Below are 20,742 nucleotides of genomic sequence, written 5' to 3'. Positions count from 1 at the left end.
ATGCAGGAGAATCACTTGAACCTGGGAGGCGGAGGTTGCAGTGAGCTGAGATCACGCCATTGCACTCCAGCCTGGGCAACAAGAGGGAAATTCCATCTCAAAAAAAAAAAAAAAAAAAAAAAATCAAAATAGCTGAGATGCTTCCCCTGGTATATGCTAGATTGATTGAAAAAATAGAAATCTCCACCCCTCTCTATATCCATTCTCTACAGTATGACTTTGTAGATGCCCCCCACCCCCCACCAAAAGGTGGAATCTATTTCTCTGACCCTTGAACCTGGGCAGCCTTGCAATCTGCTTTGGCCAATAGGATGCAGCAGAAACGATGCTTCAGTTCCAAGCAAGGCTCTGAAGTCCTTGCAGTCTTCCAATTTCTCTCTCGGACCCCCACTCAGCCATTCTGTGAACAAGGCCAGGCTAAGCTAATGTGGCCCAGTCATCCCCATTGTCCCAGCCCAGAGCCACCAATTATGAGACATGGGAGCAAGGCTACCCCAGGCCAGCCAACCCCAAGCCAACCCACCAGCTGACCACAGATGCATAAACAAGCCCAGCCAAGATGACCCAGACCTGGCCAGACCAGACCTATAGCCTCATGAGCTGTAATCAATGCTTATTGTATAAGCCCTGAGCTTTGAGGTAGTTTGTTACCCACCAATTGCTAACCAGTACACCTGGGGATCTTATCTACATCTCCCAACAACTCTGGGATCTTCAGAGAAATTAAACAATGGCTTTTCCTAATCATCCTAAGTTTATACCATCTTTAAGTGACAGAAAAGATTTGAACTCAAATCTATATGAGAAGAAACTGCCTTTTTCTCAATCACATAGGACTTTCGAAGGCTTCACCTGGCTTCTCCACTCTGCCATTTTTAGATTGCCAAAAATCAAGCAACACAAAGTACATAAGTTCTCGTGAGAGTATATATTCACTTATACGAAGTATATACACGAGAGTGTATGATTTCACTTATATGAAGTTCTAGAAGCTCTAGAAGAGGCAAGGCCAATAAATAGTGAAAAAAAGTAGATCGCTGGCCTGGAAACAGGGAAGTGGTTGGACTGCCCAGAGGCATGAGGGGACTGGTGGGGGCGATGGCAATGTTATCGATTGCGATCAGAGTGGTAGTCACCTAGGCATGCATATTTGTCAAAGTCATCTCTACTCTTTAAATGAGTGCATTTTTATTATGTAAAAATTATACCTTCATGAAGCTGACTTTCGAAAGTTGGAAAACAATAAAAGCTTAAGAACACTATACCATCTTTTTAAAATTAAGGAGAAAAAAGTTCAAAACGTTAGCAGTGCTTCCAATCTCCCAGCACTTATTTCTCTCCCAGAGCGGTCTTGCGAGGAGGTCCTGGGAAAAGTCCTCCTCCCCACTGCCGTTTCTGTGGCCGGGTGGTCCCACCAAAGGCAGCTCAGTGACTCTCCTGGCTGGTCTGACCCAGGCCAGCCTCGCAGACCCAGTGGTAGGGCTTCTGGCAGACGTCGTCATTCCACCTGCCGTCTGGGTGGAAGTGAGCACAGTCCTCGCCTCCACCCAGCCCGTGCCCCTGCCAGTCGTCTGGCTGGCCTGGCTTCCAGTTCCTGAGAGGAGAAGACAACAGCAAGCTAGGAAGGGTAGATGGAGTGGAATTCAGTTCAGGGGAGGAAAGGCTGCTAGTCAGATCCCTGGGGGTAATGCTAACGGAGGACATTGGCCCAGAAAGCCAGGGTGCACTCACTGGAAGCCGGTCGCATAGTCTGTTCCATCCACCCACTTCCAGGCTCCTTCAGAGTCACTGAGGCCCATCCAGGTGTATGCGGAGCCTAGATGTTCCTGGACAAAATTCTGGGTGACAGAAGGGCAGTGGTGACTTCTCCCCATCCCAGCCAACTCCTTAAACTAGTGATTCTCAACTTTAGCTCTTCGTTAAATCAACTGAGGAGTTTGGAGATGTTTCTCTGGATGCTCAGGCCTATTAAATCTTTGAGGGTGTGGCACAGATGGCAGTCATTCTGGAAGCTCCCAGATGATTCCAATGTGCGGCCAAGCTTAAGAACCATTTCCCTAAATGGGACATGTCTTAGGAACTGAGTACCAGGAGCCCTCACCTGCTCCTCCCTGGAGTTGATGACCACCAGGTGGGCGTCCTTCAGCTGGCAGTACTTCTCAGCCTCGGCCCAGGGCATCCCAGAGCGAGAGAACCAGTAGCAGCTGTCTCGGTGCTCTACCCAATTGACGGGGCAGCAGGTCCCTTCAGTGGAGGCTGAGTGGGGAGAAATAGGGTGGAGAGGCTGAGGCTCTGCCCAGTGGGCCACGGGCAGAAAAGCAGGGCTAGGGACTCCCCACACCTTCCTCACCATTGTTGTTGAGAGCGGCCACCTGGCAGGTCAGTTTATTCAGGTCTTGCACCAGCCGCTGGACTCGCAGGAGCATTTCAGAATGAACTGGGACACACACGGATGGGCAGTGGGGACAGTGTCCTAGGTGTGCCTTCTGTTTAGTGTGTTCCTGGAGCTCAGATACCCCTGCACAGGGCCAAGCCCAGGAATGTTCCTTCCCGCCCCCACCCACCCCCTACCTCATGGCCAGACGCAGCCATCAAATCTGCTTTGGATTCCTCTGCCCCTGTTTCTCCAGCCTGCTCTCCAGAGAAAGCATGCTGCCTTTCTTGTTTTTTTTTTTTTTTTTTGAGACAGAGTCTCGCTCTGTCACCCAGGCTGGAGTGCAATGGCGCAATCTCGGCTCACTGCAAGCTCCACCTCCCGGGTTCACGCCATTCTCCTGCCTCAGCCTCCCAAGTAGCTAGGACTATGGGCGCCCGCCACCACACCTGGCTAATTTTTCGTATTTTTAGTAGAGACGGGGTTTCACCGTGTTAACCAGGATGGTCTCCATCTCCTGACCTTGTGATCCACCCACCTCGGCCTCCCAAAGTGCTGGGATTACAGGCGTGAGCCACCGCACCTGGCCTTTTTTTTTTTTTTTTTGAGATGGAGTTTCACTGTTGCTGCCCAGGCTGAAGGGCAATGGAGCAATCTCGGCTCACGGCTACCTCCGCCTCCCATGTTCAAGCAATTCTTCTGCTTCAGCCACCCTAGTAGCTGAGATTACAGACGCCCACCACCACACCCAGCTATTTTTTGTATTTTTTTTAGTAGAGACGGGGTTTCACCATGTCGATCAGGCTGGTCTCGAACTCCTGACCTCGTGATCCACCCGCCTCGGCCTCCCAAAGTGCTGGGATTACAGGCACGAACCACTGCGCCCGGCCTGCATGCTGCCTTTCAAGCTGCTGGCTAAAGGGGAGGGCAGTTCAGCACCAGGAGCCTGTTCCCACCTCCACTGTGTCTGAGAGCTTAGCCCCCCACACCCATACTCGGAGGTTCTCTCACCTGCCTGCTGTTCCTGCTTGAGACGCTCCACCTCAGCTTTCAGAGATGCTATCGTTTCTTCCAAGCTGCTGCCTGGAGGACATGGAGACTTGGCTTAGGGGTCAACTTCCTCCTCCCTGGCCTGGCCCCAGCCCAGAGCCCCATCCAAACCAGACTCACCCTGGAAAGTCAGTGCCTGAATCTCAGCCACAGTGTTTGAGGTGAAGTTGCTAAAATCTGTCCTCAGGGTCACCAGGTCCCTCTGAAATTTGGAATCTAAACAGGTGGATGGGAAGGTCAGAGCTAGGACTCATCGGGTCCTCTGTGCCAGCACCGAGCAGGGCCCTCCATAAGCATTGCCTCATTGGGTCCTCACGGCAACCCAGTGGGGCAGGCACTATTATTGTTCAATATTGCCGATGAGGAAACTAAGCCTCAGAGAGGTGAAGTAATTTGAGTACATAACCCAACTCATCAGTGACAAAGCCAGCAGCCATCCTGATTATGGGTCCATCAACCCTCTCCATCAGTACCCCCACCACCGTCCCCATCAATCACTCCATCAGTGACCCCCCCGCCATTCCCATCAATCACTCCATCAGTGCCCCCCCACCACCGTCCCCATCAATCACTCCATCAGTGACCCCCCCACCATTCCCATCAGTCACCCCATCAGTGCCCCCATCACCATTCCCATCAATCACTCCATCAGTGCTCTCACCACCGTTCCCATCAATCACTCCATCAGTGCCCCGACAACTGTTCTCATCAATCACTCCATCAGTGCCCCCCACCATTCCCATCAGTCACCCCATCAGTTCTCCCATCACCATTCCCATCAATCACTGCATCGGTGCCCCCCACCATTCCCATCAATCACTCCATCAGTGACCCCCACCACCATTCCCATCAATCACCCCATCAGTGACCCCCCACTGTTCCCATCAATCACTCCATCAGTGCCCCCCCACCATTCCCATCAATCACTCCATCAGTGCCTCCCTACCACCATTCCCATCAATCACCCCATCAGTGACCTCCCACCGTTCCCATCAATCACTCCATCAGTGACCCCCACCACCATTCCCATCAATCACCCCATCAGTGACCCCCCACCGTTCCCATCAATCACTCCATCCGTGCCCCCCACCATTCCCATCAATCACTCCATCAGTGCCCCCCTCCACCATTACCATCAATCACTCCATCCGTGCCCCCCACCATTCCCATCAATCACTCCATCAGTGCCCCCCTCCACCATTACCATCAATCACTCCATCCGTGCCCCCCACCATTCCCATCAATCACTCCATCAGTGCCCCCCTCCACCATTACCATCAATCACTCCATCAGTGCACCGCCCACTGTTCCCATCAATCACTCCATCAGTGCACCGCTCACTGTTCCCATCAATCACTCCATCAGTGCCCTCTCCTCCATTCCCATCAACCACTCCTTCAGTGCCCCCATCAGTGCTTCAGTGGCTCTGTTGTGACCCCCATGACTGTTGGTGGCATTGCCCTCACCATGCCCCATTGTCATCTCCACAGCTGCCCCCAACACTGTGCCCCGCATTGCTCCCACTGTGGACCTCACCATCGCCCCGCCACTACCCTACTGTAGCACCCCATTATTTATCTTCTACCCCATTATTTCTTCCCTGTCCACCCCTGTGACTCTCACTTTGGAATCCAACCACACAGATGATGACCAGCAGCAGGAGGCCGAGGCCCAGGGACAGCAGGAGAAGGCAGGGCCCAGAGTGGAGACGCTGCAGGAGGGATTGGGGAGGAGGTGGCCCTGCAAGAGGAGAGGGTGTCAGGATGAGGAGGGTCCAGACACGATGGAGACGGGAGAAGGAGAGGGCCCAGGGAGCTGTCTAGTGAGGAGGGCTGGGCACAGGGGACACCAGGGGAGGGTTGGACAAGGAGGATTTTGGGGTGGGGGATGCCCAGGCCTTTGACTTCAGGGACCAGCACAAGTCCTCAGTCACAAAGGCCCCTCACACCCCTGGGGACCCACGTGATAGCAATATGAGGGGTCCCATGGTCAGAGCTGGGGGCAGGGGCAGGAGGACACAGAGAGAGCTGGGGGCAGCCAGGCCCTTCACAGGCTTATGCTCACCTACCTGCTGGACAGTCAGGTTCACAAATGAGTTTCCTTCCAAACCCAACTACTTGTTTTCCCCTCCACCAATGCACAGCTCTTGTCCCCACCCCATAGAGCATCAGAAGCTGAGTCCACTGTGATCCTCCCTGTCCCAGTCTTTCTAGAGACCTTGCGTCCTCTTCACACTAAGCCCATCAGAGGCTGGGGCCTGACCTCCTCAGAGTGAGGACCCACCAGTGCACGTGGTGGAGGTACAGAAATGACAGGAGAAATCCTTCTAAACATATAAAGCGGGCATTTTAGGAGAGTTTCCTCTTTCCTCTTACCATTTTTAAACCCCTGGACTTTCTCCTCATTCTCCAAGTACTGGAAGTTTTCATACGTCCTTGTCATGCTTGGGCCAACACGGCTCTGAGGTTGTCACAGCTGAAATGGAGGCAGGGCCAGGGCCCAGGCTGGGGCGGAGCTGGGGAATAGGAGGTTGGGACTAGGTTGGAGCCGAGGGCAGGGCTGACGTTGAGTTGGGAGATGAGGCTTGGGTTGAGAATGAGCCCAGGGTTAAGGCTAAGACGGAAATGGGCCTGGGTTTGCAGTCAAGTTAGAATTGGGGTCGAGTTGAGTTTGGGAGTGAAACTGGAGGGTAATATTGGAGCTAAATGCATTGCTAGGACTACCCAGTGGGCCAGTAATCAGGCAGGACTGGAGGTTGTGTCTCATGCTAGGATTGGGGTCAGTATGCACGTTGGAGCCATGGATGGAATTGGGGTTAACTCTGGTGCTGAATTTGGAAACAGAATAGAGTTGAGGTTCAATTTTGGCTTTGGGCTGGTGTTAAGATTCAAGTTGATTCTGGGGTTGGGGTTAAAGTAGGAGCTGGGTCGGGGGCGACAGGTGCGTTGGCTCATGCCTGTAATCCCAGCATTTTGGGAGGCCAAGGTAGACAGATCACTTTAGGTCAGGAGTTTGAGACCAGCCAGGCTAACATGGTGAAATCCAAATATCATCTCTACTAAAAATACAAAAATTAGCCGGGTGTGGTGGTGTGTGCCTGTAATCCCAGCTACTTGGGAGGCTGAGGCAGGAGAATTGCTTGAATCCAGGAGGCAGAGGTGGCAGTGAGCTGAGATTGTGCCACTGCACTCCAGCCTGGGCGACACAGTGAGACTCAGTCTCAAAAAAAAAAAAAAAAAAAAGTAGAAGCTGGGGTTAGGGCATGGCTGGGCTTGGGCTGAAGATAAGGCTGGAAAAAGGCCAGCTGTGAGGCTGAGTTTAAGTCTTAGTTTATTTTTACTTTTATTTATTTATTTTTTGAGATGGAATTTCGCTCTTGTTGCCCAGGCTGGTGTGCAATGAGGCCATCTCGGCTCACTGCAACCTCTGCCTCCTGGGTTCACATGATTCTCCTGCCTCAGCTCCCAGAGTCTTAGTTTATGACAGGGGATTGTGGCTGCCGTAACCCAATCTAGAATCCAGTGAAGGGAATAGAGTCTCAAATCTCCACATAGTAATTAAATCCCACGCTGCCGCCTTATATTTATTTTCATTTAGTCCCACCCAAGACCCAAAGTCTCCCTCTCCCTGCTTCCTCTGACATCCCCTGTCCCCTGGGTCTCACCGGCACCCGCAGCACCATTACCTGTGGGAGGTCTGGAGGGTGTGATTCCCACGTTGGTTGTGCAGCAAGGACCAGAGGTGGGACGTCACTCAGAGTTGGAAGCGCTGTGTCCTGGAGAGCTGGGGTAGAGGTGACTGGAGTCCTGCTGGTCTTGGATCTGAAATCCCAGGAGCCCTATCATCTGGGACATCCCATCTCCTCAACTTTAGACAGTAAATGAGAATGAACAGGGATTGGAACACACAGAGACCATGTATGGGTGGGGAGAGTTGGGTTTGAGGCCAGCTCTGCTCTCCTCCTCCAGGCCAGGCCTACTTCCTTTCCTCTTTTCGGAGCTTCCTCATTTTTACCATCTGGGAGCAGGGCTGGATCAGAGGTACAATCTGCTGTTGCTCCTCTACCCTACACTTCCTTTCACTTCCTGCCTCTACATTTCCCGGAATTGTTGGGTCTCCATCATCGCACCTCTGATCCCAGAGAAGCCCAGTCTGTTCTCTTGCTCAATCCTGGCCTGAGTCCCTGGCATCAGCATCCTCTGGGTCCCAGTCATTCAGCTGCTCAGCTCTGACCTCACTCGCCTCACTCCACTTGGAAGGAGGGAAGGGGGTGCCAGAGAATAGAACTTCTCGGCCCTAATAGGAAGGAGAAGCCAAAGAAAAGAGCAAATTTTATTGAGTAATCTGTGATGGGATTATTCCAGACACTTACCTTCCACAACCATTCCCCGCAAGCACCTGGGGAGGCATTTTGGATGACAGCCCAAGATCACACACAGCTTGTAAGGAGAAAGTCTGGCACCCCGCTCTGGCTCTCAGCACAGGTGCTGTCTTCATGAACAGGATTCCATTTCATCCCATGATCCCTGCCCAGCGCCTAAGGGAGCTGCCCTGAATCCACGCGCACATCCCTTTCAGTAGAAAGGAAATTGAGTATCTTACAAGGTGGAGAAGGAAAAGAAATACATTTTAGGTTATATTTTCTATGTACATGCCGTTGTGTTCTGCTATGTGCTTTTCTTTTTTTTTTTTTTTTGGAGTTAACAATCCATCAGGAACATTTCTCCACATCAGTTTATAAAATGTACTTGATCTACCTGCACCTCATTTCATCATAGGTACCATAATTTATTTATTTAGCATTTCTCTATTGACAGAAATCAGAAATTTGTTTCTTTTTCTTTTTCTTTTCTTTTTAATTTTTATTTTATTTTATTTTATTTTTTCGAGACAGAGTCTCACTCTGTCGCCCAGGCTGGAGTGCAGTGACACAATCTCGGCTCACTGCATCTCCTGGGTTCAAGCAATTCTCCTGCCTCAGCCTCCCAAGTAGCCAAGATTACAGGTGTCCGCCACCACACCCAGCTAATTTTTGTATTTTTAGTAGAGACGGGGTTTCACCATATTGGCCAGGCTGGTCTTGACCTCCTGACCTCAGATGACCCTCCCGCCTCAGCCTCCCAAAGTGCAGGGATTAGAGGCGTGAGCCACCGTGCCGGGCCAGGTCGTTTCCAGTTTTGTTTTTATTTGCTATTTGGTATTTTGATTAGTATATGTTGCAGGTTAAGTTTTTGGAAGCCAAGGTTGAGGCTGAATTTGGGGTGCAAGCTATTTATTAGGGATTAGCACCTCGAAAAGGAAAGTGGATGAAACGGTGCTGGGCAGAGGGAGAAGCCCAGCACTTTGGAGAGCTTCAACCAAACCAACAGGGAGCTCTGGGTTCAAACAATGCCACCCCTGGGAGCTGTCCAGCATTGGACTGCCACAGGGTCCTGTAGAGCACCACCTCCTTCAGTCACTGGCAGTCAGCCCTGACATGGGTGTGACCTGAGGAAGCAGCTGTCTGCAGGTTACACTCCCCACAGTGGTTCACCACATCCTTCCTAGAAGGGGGACCTGGGTAGCTCTCTGTGTGTCTACCACAGTCTTGCAGTGTATTCACGTATTAATTTGGAGATAATCAACATTTTGACACTGTTGAATCTTCCATGAAAAGAACATGATATTTCTCCATTCACTCACTTTTTTTTTCCGTCTGGTTCAGTGGGTTTGAAGCTTCTTTTTTTTTTAAGTTCTGGGATACATGTGCAGAATGCACAGGTTTGCTACATAGGTATACATGTGGCATGCTGGTTTGCTGCACCTATCAACCCATCACCTAGGTTTTAAGGCCCACATGCATTAGGTATTGGTCCTAATGCTCTCCCTCCCTTTGCTGCCCACCCCCCAACAGGCCCTGGTGTGTGATGTTCCCCTCCCTGTCTCCCTGTGTTCTCATTGTTCAGCTCCCGCTTATGAGAGAGAACATGTGATGTTTGGTTTTCTGTTCCTGTGTTACTTTGCTGAGAATGATGGCTTCCAGCTTCATCCATGTCCCTACATAGGACATGAACTCATTCTTTTTTATGGCTGCATAGTATTCCATGGTGTATATGTGCCACAATTTGCTTATCCAGTCTATCATTGATGGGCATTTGGGTTGGTTCCAAGTCTTTGCTATTGTAAATAGTTCTGCAATAAACTTACGTCCATTCACTCTTATACGCATTTATTCATCCATTTGAGTACTTATTGAGGGTCTATGTCATGCCAAGCACTTTCCTTCCCAAGAGGCAGAGTTCAGGAGTTCAAAAGTAAACAGACAAAAAACGCCTGCCTTCATAGAGCTTACCTTCTAGTGGGTGACCAATAAACAAAATAAATGAGTAAAATATACATAAGCTGCATGGCAATAGTGCTTTGCGGAAAAAGAGCAGGGATATGAGATAGGGTCGATTTTTAATGTCCCTCAAGAATAGGGCGTGTATTAGTCCATTCTCACATTGCTCTAAATAAATACCTGAGACTTGGTAATTTATCAAGGAAAGGGGTTAAATTGCTTCGTAGTTCTGCAGGCTGTGCAGGAAGCATGGTGCCGGCCTCTGCTCAGTTTCTGGGGAGGCCTCAAGAAACTTATGATCATGGTGGAAGATGAAGGGGGAGAAGGTGCCCCGCATGGTAAGAACAGGAGCAAGAGAAAGACAGGGGATCAGATTTTAAATGACCAGATCTCACGGCTGGGCGCAGTGGCTCACACCTGTAATCCCAGCACTTTGGGAGGCCGAGGCAGGCGGATCATGAGGTCAGATCGAGACCATCCTGGCTAACACAGTGAAACCCTGTCTCTACTAAAAATACAAAAAATTAGCCAGGCGTGGTGGTGGGCACCTGTAGTCCAGCTACTGGGGAGGCTGAGGCAGGAGAATGGCATGAACCCAGGAGGCGGAGCTTGCAGTGAGCCAAGATCACGCCACTGCACTCCAGCCTGGGCAACAGAGCAAGACTCCATCAAAAAAAAAAAAGAGACCAGATCTCACGAGAACTCCCTCACTATCATGAGAACAGCACCAAGGAGGTGGTGCTAAACCATTCATGAGAAATCCATCCCATAATCCAATCACCTCCTACCAGGCCCCACCTCCAACATTGGGGATTACAATTCAAGATGAGATTTGGGCAGGGGGACACAGATCCAAACCATCCCAGAGTGTCAAGAAAGGCCTCACTGGGAAGGTGATATCTGAGCAAAGTTTGAAGGAGGTAAGGAAGCAAGTCACAAGGGGCTCTGGCAGGAAGAGTGATCCAGGGAGAGGGCAGAGCAAGTGCAAAGGCCCTGAGGTGGGGGAATGTCTGGTGCGTATGAGGATCATCCATTTCACAGACTTGCCAGAGATTTTATAGAGAAGTGAGTCAGGGAGGAGAAGAGTAGACGAGCGATGGGGGAAAATGTGGGCCTTGTTGGCTGTTATTAAGGATTTGTTTTTACTCTGAGTCAGAGACGCAGACTTTGAAGGGGTTGGAGCAGAGGAATGACATAACCTGACTTATGTGTTAACTGTAACGGTGTGGCTTTCGTGTCGTGAATTTGATGAAACAAGCTGGAAACAGAGAGTGTAGGTAAGAAGCTGCTGTCATATCCAGGTGAGAAATGAGGTGGTCAGAAGTGCTGTGATTCTGGATATATTGTGAAGGGGGAGCAGACAGAATTTCGCTGATAAATTGCTTGTGGGTTTCACGAAAAAGATAGTTCTCCTTCTAGTCCCCAAAATAAATTAAACATTGAACATTTTCTATAAATTGCTGACTCCCTAGGAAAGACAACTCTATCCCTGATGTTTGCAATGCTGACGCCTGGGTATGTCATGACCTTTTGGGCATATGAAAATCATGTGAGAAAAGCGCTAGGTTTTGCCATCATGAGTAGACTGATAAAAATGTGCTCACAATGGTAATCTTGCAGAATTTCCCTTTCAATACCTGTTGTGGTTTTAGTTTGGCAAGCCTGTCCTTCTAAAGTCTGATTTATTTGCCAGGTCTTGGCAAGCAATCTTCTTTTCTTTCCTAAATGCTTCTGTCTCTGAGACCCCTTTCACTGTTGACAATGATCGTTTTCCTCTTCCGCCACATTTTCCGCGAATTCTTACCCTCTCCTAGAACCGATACTGGTCAGGATTTTTTTTTTTTTTTTTTTTTTTAAGCTAGGAACAAGAGAAAGCACGCTCGTGCCACTAGTTCTCCATGAGATTCTTCCAGACCATACAGAAAGACAAGTGATTGGAACATACGAAGGTTGAAAGGGAAAGAGAACCGTCATTATTGGTAAATGACATGATTGTCTACTTTAAAAATCCAAGAGAAACAGCCCCTCCTGGGCTCAAGTGATCCTCCCGCCTCAGCCTCCTGAATAGCTAGGACTACAGGCATTCACCACCACACCAGTTAAACATTTTACTGCGTAGAGAACAGATCTCACTATTGTTACCCAGCCTGGTCTCAAACTCCTGGCCTCAAGCAATCCTCCCACCTCAGCCTCCCAAGGTGCTGGGATTACAGGTGTGAGCCATCATGCCCAGCCTGTTTTTTCTTCGATAATTTTTATAGTTTCAGCTTTGATGTGTGTCTATGATCACTATGAATAAAATTTTTCATATATATACAGTTGTTCCAGCACCACTTATTGAAAATTCTTTCCTCGGCCGGGCACAGTGGCTCATGCCTGTAATCCCAGCACTTTGGGAGGCCAAGGCGGGTGGATCACAAGGTCAGGAGTTCAAGACCAGCCTGACCAACATGGTGAAATCCCGTCTCTACTAAAAATACAAAAATTAGCTGGGCGTGGTGGCGGGCACCTGTAATCCCAGCTACTCAGAAAGCTGAGGCAGGAGAATTGCTTGAACCTGGGAGGCAGAGGTTGCAGTGAGCTGAGATCGTGCCACTGCACTCCAGCCTGGGCGACAGAGGGAGACTCCGTCTCAAAAAAAAAAGAAAAAAAAAGAAAATACTTTCTCCATTTAATTATTTCTACCTATGTAGTTGATAGAATTCATCAGAGAAGTCATCTGAAACTGGATATTTTCTTTGTTGAAAGATTTTAAATTGTGAATTTATTTGAATTCAGGTAAGTCTGTTCAGATTTCCTATTGCGTTTTTAGTTTTGGTAATGTGTATCTTTCAAGTAATTTGTCCATTTTGTTCTATTTATGGGCAAATTTATTGGCAAAAAGTTGTTCATATTATCCTTTTGATGTATGTAGGATCTGTATTTATATTTTCTTTCATTCTTAACACTGGCAATTTGGGGGTTTGTTTGTTTGTTTTTGAGACAGAGTCTCACTCTGTTGCCCAGGCTGGAGTGCAGTGGCATGATCTCTGTTCATGCAGCCTCTGCCTACCAGATTCAAGCGATTCTTGTGCCTCAGCTTTCCAAGTAGCTGGGATTACAGGTGTGCGTCACCATGCCCAGCTAATTTTCGTTTTGTTTGTTTGTTTGTTTGTTTTTTGAGACGGAGTCTTGCTCTGTCGCCCAGGCTGGAGTGCAGTGGTGTGGTCACGGCTCACTACAAGCTCCGCCTCCCGGGTTCACGCCATTCTCCTGCCTCACCCTCCCAAGTAGCTGGGACTACAGGCGCCCACCACCATGCCCGGGCTAACTTTTTGCATTTTTAGTAGAGATGGGGTTTCACCATGTTAGCCAGGATGGTCTCAATCTCCTGACCTCGTGATCCACCTGCTTCAGCCTCTCAAAGTGCTGGGATTACAGGCGTGAGCCACCACACCCACCCAGCCAACTTTCGTATTTTTAGTAGAAATGGGGTTTTAATACATTGGGCCAGGCTGGTCTCAAACTCTCAGCCTTAAGTGGGCTGTGCACCTCGGCCTCCCAAAGTGCTGAGATTACAGGCATGAGCACTGCGCCTGGCCAACACTGGCAATTTATGTCTTCACACTTTTTTTCTATCAATTTTATCGATTTTATTGATCTTTTCAGAAACAGTTTCTGGTATAATTAATTTTCCTTATTTTGTTTGTTTATTTCATTGACTTCCACTCTTATTGTCTTCATTTTCGTACGTTGGATATAAACATCTTTTTCTGGTCTCTTAAGGTAAAATCTTAGATTCTTTGATTTTTGGCCCTTTCTCTTTTTCTAGTATAAGCACTGAATGTTGTAAAATTTCATCTAAGCACTGTTTTGGATGTAGCATCTTCTCATTTTCATTCAGTTAAAAATATTTTCTTAGTTATCTTATGGTTTCTTTTTGGATCTGTAGGTGATTTAGAGGTATATTGTTTAATTCCAAAATATTTGGAATTTTTTCCACTTTTTTTGATATTGATTTAATATATTTAATATTTAATTCCATTTTGATCTTAGAAAATGTATTATTTTGGCTGGGCGCGGTGGCTCACGCCTGTAATCCCAGCACTTTGGGAGTCCGAGGCAGGCGGATCACGAGGTCAGGAGATCGAGACCATCCTGCCTAACATGGTGAAACCCTGCCTCTACTGAAAATACAAAAAATTAGCCGGGCATGGTGGCGGGAGCCTGTAGTCCCAGCTACTTAGGAGGCTGAGGCAGGAGAATGGCATGAACCTGGGAGGCAGAGTTTGCAGTGAGCCGAGATCGCGCCACTACACTCCTGCCTGGGCGATAGAGCCAGACTCTGTCTCAAAAAAAAAAAAAAAGAAAAGAAAAGAAAAAAAGAAAAAAGAAAATGTATTATTTTTAGCTTTAAACATGTATTGAGGGCTTCCAGTTCCAGGTAAAATGACGGAAACATATACCACCCTTTCTGTCCCATTGAATACAACTCTAAAATGTGGGTAGAACATATGCATCAGCTTATTGAAAACCCTGAAAAATGAATTGTAACATGTTTGTTGTAGAAAAACACCAGAATTTGAAGTACCACTGAATTGGCAGCAAGTTTACCATTTTTTCTTCTACGGTTCCCCAACCTGAGTTCAGCATGGCCAAAATTCTGGAGATGAACACTGTAGCATGGATAGAGGGAGCTCCAGGAAATGCCTTCTAGGCCTAGCTTGAGGAACTCCTAACACTCACAGGAAATACGGAAATCTCCTGTGCGGATTTTTCCTCCCTTTCTTTTCTTTTTCTTTTTTTTTCTTTTTTGTGACGGAGTCTTGCTCTGTCCAGGCTCGAGTGCAGCGGCGGGATCTCGGCTCACTGCAGCGTCCGCCTCCCAGGTTCAAGCGATTCTCCCGCCTCAGCCTCCTGAATAGCTGGGACTACAGGTGCCTGCCACCATACCCAGCTAATTTTTGTATTTTTAGTAGAGACAGGGTTTCACCATGTTGGCCAGGATGGTCTTGATCTCCTGACCTTGTGATCCGCCCACCTCGGCCTCCCAAAGTGCTGGGATTAGAGATGTGAGCCGCCGCGCTCGGCCTCCCCCTTTCTTTTCTTGTACCCATGTCCACGGTCAATCTCATGGCAGCAATGGCAGCAGTGGGATAACTAGGGCCAGGAGAGGCCAAAACTCTAAGGGAGAAGAACCTTCCTCTCTGTCTAAGGGAGCTGCAGTTCCAATAAATTGAGAATGCCTTTGTGTTGTTATTGTTTTTTTTTCTCTGTGCCCTTCCTCCATTTAGACCTTTGAGTTTCTCGCGATAGAGCCAAAAAGAAGAGCTGCAGGAAACCAGAGGGTACCAGGGAGACCATGAAGATATGTGTGCTTGGGAAAGCTACACCGTAAAGTTGTTGATGAGCTCCAGGGCTGACCACTGAGCTGTGCTTGTCCTAATTAGCATCCTAAAGACTTTGAGATCTAAACTAATGAACAAACTACCGCTTACGCCGCATGCTAACCACTGAGTGGCACACAGCCATGACAGACCTAAAGAGATCTACAAAAAAAAAAAAAAAAAAAAAAAAAAAACAGAAAAGAACATATCAAAAGACTTTAGAACTGAACTGACATTGGAACCATACCCTACAGAGGTGTGTTGGAACATACAGCCTCAACCTAACCAGGTCAATTGCCTGCTAAACAAAAATATCAACTGTGGGGAAAAGAAAGAGAGATCAGACTGTTACTGTGTCTGTGTAGAAAGAAGTAGACATAAGAAACTCCATTTTGTTCTGTACTAAGAGAAATTCTTCTGCCTTGAGATGCTGTTCATCTGTAACCCTAGCCCCAACCCTGTGCTTGTAGAGACATGTGCTGTGTTGACTCAAGGTTTAATGGATTTAGGGCTGTGCAGGATGTGCTCTGTTAAAAATGTGTTTGAAGGCAGTACGCTTGGGTAAAAGTCATCGCCATTCTCTAATCTCGAGTACCCAGGGACACAGTGCACTGCAGAAGGCTGCAGGGACCTCTGCTCAGGAAAGCCAGGTATTGTCCAAGGTTTCTCCCCATGTGATAGCCTGAGATACAGCCTCACGGGAAGGGAAAGACCTCAGCCCAACACCCGTAAAGGGTCTGTGCTGAGGAGGATTAGTGAACGAGGAAGGCCTCTTTGCAGTTGAGATAAGAGGAAGGCATCTGTCTCCTGCTCGTCCCTGGGAATGGAATGTCTCAGTGTAAAACCCGATCGTATGTTCTATTTACTGAGATAGGAGAAAACCGCCTTATGGCTGGAGGTGAGACATGCTGGCAGCAATACTGCTCTTAATGCACTGAGATATTTGTGTAAAGTCAAACATAAATCTGGCCTACATGCATATCAAGGCACAGCACCTTTCCTTAAACTTATTTATGACACAGAGATCTTTGCTCACGTGTTTTCCTGCTGACCCTCTCCCCACCATTACCCTATAGTCCTGCCACATCCCCCTCTCCAAGATGGTAGAGATAGTGATCAATAAATACTGAGGGAACTCAGAGACCCATGCCGGCGTGGGTCCTCTGTATGCTGAGCGCCAGTCCCCTGGGCCCACCGTTCTTTCTCTATACTTTGTCTCTGTGTCTTGTTTCCTTTTTCAGTCTCTCGTCCCACCTGACGAGAAACACCCACAGGTGTGGAGGGGCTGGCCTCTTCAATCAACAGTCTCTATAGAATTTAAACAAGACCTAGAATCTCATAAATTAACATTTAAAATGTTCAGAATAGGCTGGGCCCAGTGGTTCATGCCTGTAATCCCAGCACTTTCAGAGGCCGAGGTGGGTGAATCACCTGAGGTCAGGAGTTCAAGACCAGCCTGGCCAGCATGGTGAAACCTCATCTCTACTAAAAATACAAAAATTAGCTGGGCATGGTGGCACACGCCTGTAATCCCAGCTACTCGGGAGGCTGAGGTTGCAGTGAGCCAAGATCGCACCATTGTGCCGGGCGCGGTGGCTCACGCTTGTAATCCCAGCACTTTGGGAGGCCGAGGCGGGCGGATCACGAGGTCAGGAGATCGAGACCACGGTGAAACCCCGTCTCTACTAAAAATACAAAAAATTAGCCGGGCGTGGTGGCGGGCGCCTGTAGTCCCAGCTACTCGGAGAGGCTGAGGCAGGAGAATGGCGTGAACCCGGGAGGTGGAGCTTGCAGTGAGCCGATATTGCGCCACTGCACTCCAGCCTGGGCGACAGAGCGAGACTCCGTCTCAAAAAAAAAAAACAACAAAAAAAAAAGATCACACCATTGCACTCCAGCCCAGGTGACAGAGCAAGATTCCATCTCAAAAATAAAATAAAATAATAAAATAAAATAAAATAAAATAAAATGTCCAGAATACAATCCAAAATCATTTGACATATAAAGAACAACTAAAAGTTTGACCTGATGGTAAAAGGCAGTGCCAAGATGAAAACGATGTTGAAATTCTCTGACAGACTTTAAATCAGATATTATAAGAATGCTTGAGTGAGCAATTGATAACACTCTTGAAACAAATATTAAAATAGAAAGCCTTGGTAAAGAAATAGAGGCTATAAAGAAGAACCAAATAAAAACATTAAAACTGGCCAGGTGCAGTGGCTCACGCCTGTAATCCCGGCACTTTTGGAGCCCAAGGCAGGAGAATCATTTGAGGCCATGAATTCAAGACCAGCCTGGGCAACATAGTGAGACTCTGTCTCTACAAAAAAAACAAAAAAATTAAAAATTAGCTGGGTGTGGTGGCGTGCACCTGTAGTCCCAGCTATTGAGAAGGCTAAGGTGGGAGGATTGCTTGAGGCCAGGAGGTCAAGGCTGCAGTGAGCCATGATCAGGCCACTGCACTCTAGCCTGGTCAACATAGCAAGGCCTTATCTCAAAAAAATTAAATAAATAGAATTTAAAAAATTAAAAAATAAAAATGTTAAAATTGAAAGGTACAATAATTGAAACAAAAAACTCAATGGTTGAACCTAGAGCAGAATGGAATAACAAAGGAGTCAGTGAGTTTGAAGATACATCAATAGCCACTACCCAAGCTGAGTAACAGAGAGAAAAAAAAAAATAGGAAAAAAAATAGCAGAGCCTTAGGGACCTGTCACCCAATAAGAAAATACCTTTTTTTTTTTTTTTTTTTTTTCTGAGACAGTCTCACTTAGTCACCCCAGCTGGAGTACAGTGGTGTGATCTTGGCTCACTGTAGCCTCTACCTCCCAGGTTCCAGCGATTCTCCTGCCTCAGCCTCCCAGGTAGCTGGGATTACAGGCATGCTAATATTTGTATTTTTAGTAGAGACAGGGTTTCACCATGTTGGCCAGGCTGGTCTTGAACTCCTGACCTCAAGTGATCCACCCACCTCAGCCTCCCAAAGTGTTGGGATTACAGGCGTGAGCTATCACACCTGGCCACTTAGAAAGAAATTTATTATAAAATCCTTATGTTAAAAAGAAGAAAGTTCTCTTAAGTCAATAACCTAAGTTCCCACCTTACAAAATTAGAAAAAGAAACACAAAAGAAACTCCAAAGAAGCAAAAGAAAGGAAATAACAAAGATAAGAGCAGATATCAATGAAGCTGAAAACAGAAAAACAGTAGAGAAAATCAATGAAACCAAAATCTGGTTACTTGAAAAGATCAATACAATTGATAAACCTCTAGAAAACTGATGAAGAGGGAAAAAAGCAGACACCACAAAATACTATTTGTGGGCCGGGCGCAGTGGCTCACGCCTGTAATCCCAGCACTTTGGGAGGCAGAGGCGGGTGGATCACGAGGTCAGGAGATCGAGACCATCCTGGCTAACACAGTGAAACCCTGTCTCTACTAAAAATACAAAAAATTAGCCGGGCGTGGTGGCAGGTGCCTGTAGTCCCAGCTACTTGGGAGGCTGAGGCAGGAGAATGGCGTGAACCCGGGAGGCAGAGCTTGCAGTGAGCCGAGATTGCTCCACTGCACTCCAGCCTGGGCGACAGAGTGAGACTCCGTCTCAAAAAAGGAAAAAAAAAAAAAACTATTTGTAGGGTCCAGCCCTATGGGGCTTAGCGAGTGTTCTCTCCGTGTGTGGAGACGAGAGATTGTAATAAATAAAGACACAAGACAAAGAGATAAAGAGAAAGCAGCTGGGCCCGGGGGACGACTACCATCAAGACGCGGAGACCAATAGTGGCCCCAAATGGCTGGGCGCGCTGATATTTATTGCATACAAGACAAGGGGGCAGGGTAAGGAGGGTGAATCTTCTAAGTGATTGACAAGGTGAAGCAAGTCACGTGATCACAGGACAGGGGGCCCTTCCCTTTTAGGTAGCCGAAGTAGAGAAAGAAGGCAGCATACGTCAGCATTTTCTTCTATGCACTGATAAGAAAGATCAAAGACTTTAAGATTTTCACTATTTCTTCTACCGCTCCCTACTATGAACTTCAAAGAGGAACCAGGAGTATGGGAGGAACATGAAAGTGGACAAGGAACGCGAGCACTGAAGCACAGCACCACAGGGAGGGGTTTAGGCCTGCGGATGACTGCGGGCAGGCCTGGATAATATCCAGCCTCCCACAAGAAGCTGGTGGAGCAGAGTGTTCCCTGACTCCTCCAAGGAAAGGAGACTCCCTTTCGTGATCTGCTAAGTAACGAGTGTCTTCCCAGACACTGGCGTTGCCGCTTGACCAAGGAGCCCTCAAGCGGCCCTTATGTGAGCATGACAGAAGGTTCACCTCTTGCCTTCTAGGTCACTTCTCACAATGTCCCTTCAGCACCTGACCCTATACCTGCCGGTTATTCCTAGGTTATATTAGTAATGCAACAAGCAGTAATATTAAAAGCTAATGATTAATGTTTATAATAATGATTGATAATTGTCCATGATCATCTCTATATCTAATTTGTATTATGACTATTCTTATTCTATTTTTTTTATTATACTGAAACAGTTTGTGCCTTCAGTCTCTTGCCTTGGCATCTAGGTAATCTTTCGCCCACAACTATTATCAAGAATAAAAGAGGGGATTTAACTACAGACCCTGAAAAGATTAAAAGGATAATAAAGGACCATTATGATTACGCACAAAATTTCAACAGTTTAAACGAAATGGAACAATGCCTCAAAAACCACTAACTACCAAAATTTACCCAAGATTAAATAAATAAACTGAATAGGGCCTGGCGCAGTGGCTCACGCCTGTAATCCCAGCACTTTAGGAGGCTGAGGCGGGAGGAGCACGATGTCAGGAGATCGAGACCATCCCGGCTAATACGAGACCCCGTCTCTACTAAAAATACAAAAAATTAGCTGGGCGTGGTGGCAGGCGCTTGTAATCCCAGCTACTCGGGAGGCTGAGGCAGGGGAATCGCTTGAACCCAGGAGGTGGAGGTTGCAGTGAGCCAAGATCGCGCCACTGCACTCCAGCCTGGGCGACGGAGCAAGACTCCATCTCAAATAAAAATAAATAAATAGGCCGGGCGCGGTGGCTCAAGCCTGTAATCCCAGCACTTTGGGAGGCCGAGGTGGGCGGATCACGAGGTCAGGAGATCGAGACCATCCTGGCTAACACAGTGAAACCCCATCTCTACTAAAAATACAAAAAATTAGCCGGACGTGTTGGCAGGCGCCTGTAGTCCCAGCTACTCGGGAGGCTGAGGCAGGAGAATGGCATGAACCCGGGAGGCGGAGCTTGCAGTGAGCCGAGATCGCGCCATTGCACTCCCGCCTGGGAGACAGAGCAAGACTCCATCTCAAAAAAAAAAAATAAATAAATAAATAAATAAATAAATAAATAAACTGAATAGTTCTAGAACTATAAAAAAAATTGATTTTAGCCAGGCACGATGGCTCACACCTGTAATCCCAGCACTTCGGGAGGCCGAGGCAGGAGGATCACTTGAGTTCAGGAGTTTGAGACCAGCCTGGGCAACATGGCAAAACTCCATCACTATAAAACAATACAAAAATGAGCCGGGTGTGGTGGGGTGCACCTGTGGTCCCAGCTACTCTGGAGGCTGAGGTGGAGAGGTGAACTCAG

General features: G+C 47.8%; 1 protein-coding gene across 3 annotated transcripts; it reads right to left on the bottom strand.

The window, feature by feature from the left end:
- Nucleotides 1-909: 909 nt before the first annotated feature.
- On the bottom strand, nt 910-7,309 carry CLEC10A (C-type lectin domain containing 10A). 3 transcript variants are annotated; one of them, XM_055257595.2, is made up of 9 exons: nt 7,110-7,309; nt 5,800-5,939; nt 5,048-5,164; nt 3,545-3,640; nt 3,386-3,457; nt 2,351-2,518; nt 2,102-2,256; nt 1,732-1,838; nt 910-1,594 (listed from the first exon to the last, which is right to left on the bottom strand). In XM_055257595.2, the coding sequence occupies exons 2-9, from the start codon at nt 5,864-5,866 to the stop codon at nt 1,426-1,428; spliced, it is 951 nt and encodes a 316-aa protein (XP_055113570.1). In that variant the 5' UTR covers nt 5,867-5,939; nt 7,110-7,309; the 3' UTR covers nt 910-1,425. The 3 variants fall into 3 exon arrangements, with proteins under 3 accessions (XP_055113570.1, XP_055113571.1, XP_055113572.1); XM_055257596.2 differs by having other exon boundaries at nt 2,342-2,437; XM_055257597.2 differs by having other exon boundaries at nt 2,351-2,437.
- Between the last annotated feature and the right edge of the window lie 13,433 nt (nt 7,310-20,742).

The sequence above is a fragment of the Symphalangus syndactylus genome, chromosome 20 (assembly GCF_028878055.3).
Source record: "Symphalangus syndactylus isolate Jambi chromosome 20, NHGRI_mSymSyn1-v2.1_pri, whole genome shotgun sequence".
NCBI classification, from domain to species: Eukaryota; Metazoa; Chordata; class Mammalia; order Primates; family Hylobatidae; genus Symphalangus; species Symphalangus syndactylus.
The sequence above is the reverse complement of the archived record's forward strand: the minus strand, read 5'-3'. Positions and strand labels throughout refer to the sequence as shown.